The sequence below is a fragment of the Elephantulus edwardii genome, unplaced genomic scaffold, assembly GCF_000299155.1.
Source record: "Elephantulus edwardii isolate Elephantulus edwardi_28Jun2011 unplaced genomic scaffold, EleEdw1.0 scaffold00121, whole genome shotgun sequence".
NCBI classification, from domain to species: domain Eukaryota; kingdom Metazoa; phylum Chordata; class Mammalia; order Macroscelidea; family Macroscelididae; genus Elephantulus; species Elephantulus edwardii.
Genome location: NW_006399871.1, coordinates 8475072 through 8483307, shown reverse-complemented (window position 1 = coordinate 8483307; position 8236 = coordinate 8475072). Strand labels below are relative to the sequence as shown.

The 8236-nt window shown below is 39.5% G+C and overlaps 1 protein-coding gene across 1 annotated transcript in view; it reads right to left on the bottom strand.

Annotated features, from left to right (window-relative positions):
• ULK4 (unc-51 like kinase 4) overlaps positions 1 to 8236 on the bottom strand; it is a 483261-nt gene that overhangs the window by 235678 nt on the left and 239347 nt on the right. The window contains exon 31 of the mRNA XM_006893067.1: positions 5431 to 5536. Coding sequence (XP_006893129.1) covers positions 5431 to 5536 — 106 coding nt within the window. The remainder of the gene's footprint in view (positions 1 to 5430; positions 5537 to 8236) is intronic.

Here is an 8236-nt window from a genome sequence, read left to right as displayed (position 1 = left end):
GAATTCCATTGAATAAGTTGGAGATTCAGGATTCAAATCCAGCTATTTCAATTAACCTATCATGTTACATTCTTTTGCTCACATGCTAACCTCACAAAATCTTCCCTAAATAATAGTCTTAAATCTCCCTTTTTGGAAGATAGTTTTTCAAAGGTTTCTCAGTAGCTGTTAGTGATATTTATAGGAGGCCTAACTCCTTGTATGCCTGACTCTTTTCTAGATCATGGCTTTTGTTACATATTCCTCCTTTCTTTTTAACACGTTTGTAATCTGACATAGTAAAAAGCTCTCCTATTATTCTTTTTTTTTCTCCTATTATTCTTTAAAAAAAAAAAGCTTAAAAAAATTCAGGGTAATTTATATCATCACTTTGATGTTTCAGGACCTTAACAGACAGCACTAGGGAGAAGACTCTTGGGAAGAATCTTATTCATCAAAATAAAACATTCAAGAAAGAAAATCTGAAAGTCCAGTGTCTTTAACACAATGTTCCCAGTACTTAAAAATTAAGTTCGGGCAAATGGGAAAAACTAAAATTAAGATCACTGCTTGTAACTGTTAGCTCTCAGAATTTGTCCTGCTAAATCCATTTCCAGGCTAGGAAGATGAGTGGAATGGCCGGATTCTGCAAAGGTGTGTTTTCTGGTTTGGGGCTGAGACAATAGGCTGCGAGCTGATTGGATTTGGTCTCACTTTTAAAAAGGCATTTGGGGCCCCTGGTTTTTGTGCATCTCCCAAATAAAACAGGCTTGAAAGCAAGAGTGGCATCGAATTCCAAAAAAAGCTTGCCTCAAGATACCCTATGAACTTGGAGAAGAAAATGAAAGTTTTGCATTCAAGACTTTCATTCATAGGGTCGCTACGACTCTACCACTTAACAACAAATGCAAGACTATCGTCTCAGCATCTGCACATGATTTTTACTGTGTTTCAAAATGACAGGACTCACCCTTAAGAGCTTAGCAAGTTGGACCCCAAAAGTATGTCATTATCGTTAAGAGAAAGTGATTTAAAGACTGGTGAAGGATCAGTCAACACTGTGACATGGCAGAGCTCAAACTTCACTCAGTCGATGATTTTCAAACAATCCACATGATGTCTTCTGAATGAGTAAATACACGTGAAAAGAAGATTCGAAGCACATCATCACTGAGGCTGTCAGAAAACAAATGACACATCCACAACGGACTTGAGCTCATCTGGAAATGACGTGTGAGCGCTCCCCTGGGGTCCACCATCCTTCACTCAAGTCAGTGATTATTTATTGAGCACGTATTAATGCCCAGATTCTCTGTAGGGGATTCGCCTGGGGAAGGGAAGAGGTGTGGTTTTCTTGGCGCCTTCACTCCAGCAGGTGATAGAGGCATTAAACAATGCTTACATGGCCCATAAGTTATCAAAATTCCGGCAGGTACAGCACAGGAGAGGGCCCAGGACCAAAAGGTACCCTGATGACAGTGGTTGGTCAGTGTTAGAGAGGCTAACAAAGGGAGAAAGACAAGGAAATGGTATTGGGAAAGACATGGGGTGGAAGTAAGGATGGTATTAAAAAATGGTGAAGCTGAGAACTAACAAATGACTCAGTAAGTCTACTTTTAGGTGAAGATAGAATAATTTGGACTCCATGCAAAATATCATTCATAACGTCAATATTCAGCCAAAACTTACTAGGCAGCAAAAAAAAAAAAGGTGATGGAATGTACAGTCCATAATAATAATATGCAGATTAAAATTCAAATACTTAAAAGCAGGGATGGTAAAAGACACTTGTATATCAAGACTCAATGAAGTACTCATTCCAATAGTCAAAAGACTGAAACAATCCACTTGTCCATGAACGCTTAGGTAAAACCTGTTATTTACAAGCACAAGTGCACAATGGAATATTGTGCATGGAGTATTCTGAACCTTGGAAATATATGAAGTGGCATAAAGTTAAAAATCCACCATCAAAGAGTCGGGAGCTAATTCTAGCTATGCCATCACTGGGTTTCCAAGGCTATAAATAATTTGCACAAGAGACATTGCCCTTCGTTCTCCCGAGGATGCTTGTGGATTTAAACCACCAGACAGGCATGACCTTCAGGTGAGCAGGGCGACTCCCTGCAGCCTCTCCCTGAAGGGAAATAAGTCAGAACAAAAGGACAAATACTTGCATTAAATATCCACTTCTATGAAATCTCCATTGATAGGCTAGAACATGAAGACCAGTCATTATGGGCGGACAGTAGAGGGGGGGAAGACATTAAAGAGTACTGCTTAACAAATAGGGAGTTTTGTGAAGACGATAAATAAAAAATGTAGAAATACACAGTGCTGATTGTTATGCATCACTGTGAATGTAACTAACCTCAATGTACTGTACATGCAAAATGATTGACATGTTAAAATTTTAGTAACTTATGTCATCATAATAACATTTTTTAAAAATTGAAATATCATAAAAGATTGGGTATTTAATCATGTAAAACAAAACTTTCACAGGACAAAATTGCCGTGTTGTTATGTACCCTTGAGTGGACTATACTGTGACCTCACAGACAGCGAGGGTGAACCTCGCCCTGTGCTGCACCAACCTCACGGCCATGCTCACCGGTATGCTAAGGCCACTGTCAATCCACCTTGTTCAAAGTCGTCTTCTCTTGCTCTAACCTTGACCTTTCCCAGTGTGGGTATCTCCTTCCAAGGACTGCTCCCTCCTGACAACATGCCCGAAGTATTTAAGATGACGTGTCACCAGCCTCGCCTCTGAGGAACACCTTGGCTGTACTTTCTCCATGACAAACCACCACAGGGTCAAAGTCAAATGAAATACAGAGTAAAAAGATTTGGAAATTGTATTAAAGAAAATCATAAGCTTTTTTAAAAAAAATTTAATTGTATTATTTTTACGTGTACCGTCAAATCAGATCTGACTGGTACAGGAGGAGATTGCTCCCTCCTTCTCCAGCAGAGCATCTGGTGGATTTGAACCGCATACCTCTGGGATTGCAGTGCAGCATCTTGCCACTAGGCCACCAGAGCTCCCTTACCATAAGCTTTTTAAATGGAGAGAGGGGGACTCAGAAAGTAGTCAGAAAACACTAAAATGCACTTGAAAAGTGAAGAAAGTAATATTAACTATTACATAAAAGGAAAAGGAAATTATTCTTAAACCTATGAAAAGAAAGGGGGGGAACCTATGAAAAGAAACTCACTCTCTTTCAAAACAAAGTAAGTGCTAATTTAAACTCCTTTTTTTTCACCACACAGGTAACAAAAATTCCCCCAAATCACGTGCTACTGATGTGGGAGGAGGGAAATACACACTGTCCTATTGGTGGAAGTCCAAATGGTATAACACTTACAACAACACAACAGTAGTTATAAAAATTACAAAAGCATGTACTCTTTGCTACAGCAATTCCAAACCCAAGAATTTATACTATAGACAATCCTTCTCCACGTGAAAGGAAGCACAGTCTGTCATAGCCAAAGCCTGGGAATAACCCATATTTATCTGGTTAAGTAAATGATGATGAAGCCAGAAAACAAAATAGGTACTTGTTATGGGAAAGAATAAAGTAAGTCTATAAGAACTAATGTTCCCAAACCATTGGCAATATTTAATCTGTTAGACACTTTTTCTTAGCAGAGAATAAAAAACAAGAGGGAAATATCAACATTACATATAATGATTACATGGAAACAGAGCTTTAATTTCTTGGGCAGAAGAGTCCTAACAACGACTTTTTTATTTTATCCAGTGACAGGCATTTTCTAGGAACATTTTACATTTTGTTAGTATGCGCTGAGAACAGAAATATGCTTTCATATTTTTATAATGATACAACTGACCATAAAATGCAAAAATCAAACTGCCCTCAATCCATCTCAAGCCCCATTTCCAAGGTGATTCTTAGCACATGGGCTTTTTACTTTGCTTTGCAATAATAAAGGCTAATGTGCCTACATTTCCATTTCCTGGCTTATCATCCTTAAGCCATTTCTTTACACTTTGGTTATAAGAATGACCTTTAAATTCTTTTTACATTGTTTAAAATTTTATATTGCATTGCACACAAAATTCTTCTACACTGTTTCATTTATTTTACACATTCCTTCAGTCATTCATTCATGTTGTGTTTCATACAATCATTCTCATACACTGTTTTATAAAATTAATCACCACTGATATATGCCCATCATTGCCTCATCTTTTCAGGTCCCCACAAGATGTACTCTAATTCCTTCACCCCATCCCTCTGCTTACCAAGCTCTGGGACCCCATGATATCCCCTCTCTTCACCCCCAGCCCCCTGCTCCCCTCCCCTAGACTTTTATACACATCTATTTATCCTACTTTTCCAATAATGGTCTCACATAGTATTTTTGTGTGTGTGTGTGTGTGTGTATCGTCAAATCAGATCTGACTGGTACAGGAGGAGATTGTTCCTCCTTTTCCCGGCAGAGCATCTGGTGGATTCGAACCGTGTGCCTCTGGGATTGTAGTTGCAGCTCCTTGCCACTAGGCCACCAGAGCTCCCCTGGTCTCACATAGTATTTGTCCTTATGAGGCTGAGTTAGTTCACCCAGCTTAAAGCTGTCTAGCCCCTCTCATGCTATACAGTATTTTATGAAATCGTTGCTCCTGAGTGCTGCATAGTATTCCACTGTGTGAATGTACCACAATTTCTCAATCCATTTGTTGGTGGTGGACATTTGGGATATTTCTATGTTGTTGCTATTGTGAATAATGCTACTATGAAGATAGGTGGACCTATCTCCCTTTGTTTGCCATGAGAATGACTTTAGACAAGAGGATAAATTGACGGAAATTAATCCTTTGAAGGAAATTAATCCTAAATAATCCATTTCAATTTGTTATTATGCTCCATCAAGTCACCTGTGACCAAAAATTATCCTATGTATAATAGCTCTGACGCCTGCCCTGTATTAAGCCTGTTTCACTGATTCTGACACACCTGCCTCCATTAGCCCAGTTACTGTGTCAATCCAACTCATCCAGGGTCGTCCTCTCCTGAGCTGTCCCTTCACCCTTCTGAGCATGATTTCCTTCTTCAGGGACAAGTCTCTGCTGGCCACATGTTCAAAGTATGTGAGACAGAGCTTCAAAATCCTAACCTCCAAGGAGAAATTTGATTTCACCTTCCCCAAGACAGACGTACTTATTCTCTTGGTGGTCTTTGGTACATTCAGTTCTCTTCTCCAGAACCCGAACTCAGGAGCACTTTAGTCTTTCGACTGTCATCGTTGCTGGTAATATTATATTAATGCACACTTAAACACTTCTTTTGATGTATTAACATCAAATAGTCCATCTTGGGCCATCATATAACACATTAATTTTCTTAGCCCAACATTTCACACACACACACACCCAAATAAAACCTCAAGAGAATCATAGGCTCATTTTTAAAAATCATTTACCTTGTTCATAAAGCAGCTTCATATTCGAATCTTTGCAGGTCACCAGATTGTTAAGTAAAGCAACCACACTTTGCATGGTGTTACCCAGAATGCTCTCCTGATGTTCCTGAAAGAGATGTTATTTTTGAGTGTGAATATACAGAAATTCAATTGATAATTTAAAAAACAAACACAACCAACAAAACCAAGCAAATTATTTCCAGTCCAAGTTTGAATGAATATCCTTCTCCTGTACTTGAATGAAGCAAGAACTCTGCTCCAGCGTACCAAAAATTCTCAGCGCGTGCTTGAGAAGGAGTTAGCATGAACAGGAATCAAGGATATAGAATTCAGACAAGCATCCTTGAAACAGAACGAGAGGGTGCTAAAGAAAGACAACTTAAGCAAAGAAGTGTTTCTGCAGCTGCTACAGTCTCCTGGTACAGTATTTCTCCATGTTCGTCCTGTGTGAGAACAATGCCTTAGGAATTCGTCACTAACTCAGTAACTGAGGACGCAAAATCCATTTGAGTCTTAACAAGCCAGGTCCTTCTGTTTCCTCAACAGTCTGTTGTGTAGCAGGGTGGAAATTGAGTCTTAAGGAGGTCGAAGAGAACTGATCATCCTTTTGGGCTCAATTTTTGCTCTATAAAGATGCACAGTCTTTTATCCAGAGACATTTTTTAAGACCACTTCGAATGAGCACTTTCAATTTGTCAGGACACCATTAGAACAGGAATACGCTTTCAAAAATTGTAACTGCGTCAGTGGACATACAATGGGAGAGAAAGACGCCACCAACACTGTTCAAATCTTTTTTTCTGCAAGTGCAAAAGAGTTAAAAAAAGGCATTATTTGGCTTCTGAACCTAAAAAAAAAAATAATGAAACATATTGTAACAAACTACAAAATTTCAAATAATGCAAAAGTGAAGAAAAGGTTTCCCTTTCACGGCCACAAGGACAAGAGGCAAAATGTGTACAAGTGTGACATTGCAGGTGACATCTCAGGTCCCTGAAAGGGCAAACACTCTAAGTAGTGATGGTGTCTCCGGGACGTCTAGTGTGCTTCATTCTGGTCCTTTCATGTTCCCCCACACCCTCCAGCTTACTGGTCTCACCCTGAAAGCTGACTAGTAGGCTGGCTGAATCCGTTCCATCCATACCATTTCCCACTCACCTTCATACACTCATTTGGAAAGACGTGGTTTGCTTTTTCAAAACAACAAACCACATCCTACTTATTACTCAACACACAAGTAATGAGTAGCTATTAAGGAATCCAAGTGAAAAGCAGGTTAAGTGACGGGCTGCTAATTGAAAAGTTAGCAATTTAAACCCACCAGCTGCTCCGTAATAGAAAGATGAGGCAGTTCGCGCCCATTAAAAATTACAGCCATAACTCATGAAATATTATACAAAATAGGTGGCCCTGGGGGACACTATGCTGAGTGAAATATCTCAGTCACAAGAGGACAAATACTGCATAGGGCCACTGTTGTAAAATGGGACTGACATCGAGGTTGGGGGGAAGACTGAGAAAGATGGGATAAATAATGTATACTGCATTGAAACAGATGAGGGAGAAAACTGTTTAAAAGGGATATATGATTAGGTGATTAGGTATTATTGTCAAGACAGGAGTCCAGAACGAAGGTCGCACAGTGGAGTGGATGAGGGGTGAGGGGAAGCAATCATGTAACAGTTACAAAATTTTTCTTTTACTTTTCAGAGAGAAGAGTAAATTGGGGAGAGAGAGGTGGGCAGGGAGAAATGTACAACAATGAATGAAAAGAAATCCGAAGCCTCTAAACTTTCATTAAAATTAATTAAAAAAATTATAGCCATGCGGGGGGAGAAATCCCTAACCATTACACACATACGCACCCCCCCCATCATTATCATCATACAAATCCAATGAAAGGTCACCACGAGTTAGAACCAACTCAACCACAGAACACACGGGTTTGGAGTTATCATGTGTCAGCCAGGGAGCTCTGGTGGCCTGGTGGGTAAAAGAGATGCGCCACCAATTCAAAAGCTGGCTGGCTGACTCCACCACCTGCTCTGTGGGAGAAATATGGGCAATCTAACCCCATGCTATTTACTGCCTCTGAAACCCCCCTGGAAGTTCAGCTAAGTGTTTAATCATGGGGTTGTGCAATTTGATGAGTGGGGGGTGAGGGAAATAAAATTTGTTCTTTAAAACAATGTTTTTTAATTGTGTAAATAAACCAGTAGAAATAAAAAATAAAAATAAAAACAACCGATGATGCTTCTCAAGATATTCTCTTGTATTACACTGGGTGAACTAACTCAGTTCCATAAGGACAAACACTGTATAAAATTATTATTGTAGAAATAGGTAACTAGTAAAACGTGTATGGGGACCTAAGTGGGGGAGGTGGGGAGCAGAGAGGTGAGGATGGATGGAGGAGAGTGATAAGACGGCCGCACAATTTGATGGGTGGAGGGAGGGGTGGGTTAAGGAAATGGGAAAGATCTGCTGTGGAAAACAATGTTTATGAACTCTGTAAGTAAATGAGTATGAGTCAGAAAGTCAAAAGGGCTGAACTCGCTCAGCATTTCTTAAGCTCAAGGAACTGAAGAACAAATTCAAACCTCAAGTTGCTACAATCAAGGATGCTTTGGGCAGAATGGTAAATGATCCAGGAGGTATCAAAAAAAGATGGAAGGAATATACTGAGTCATTGTATAGAAAGGAATTGGCATATACAGAAGAATTTAATGAAATAACATTTGAGCAAGAGCCTATGGTGATGAAGGCAGAAGTTCAAGCTGCTTTGAAGGAGATAGCAAAAACTAAG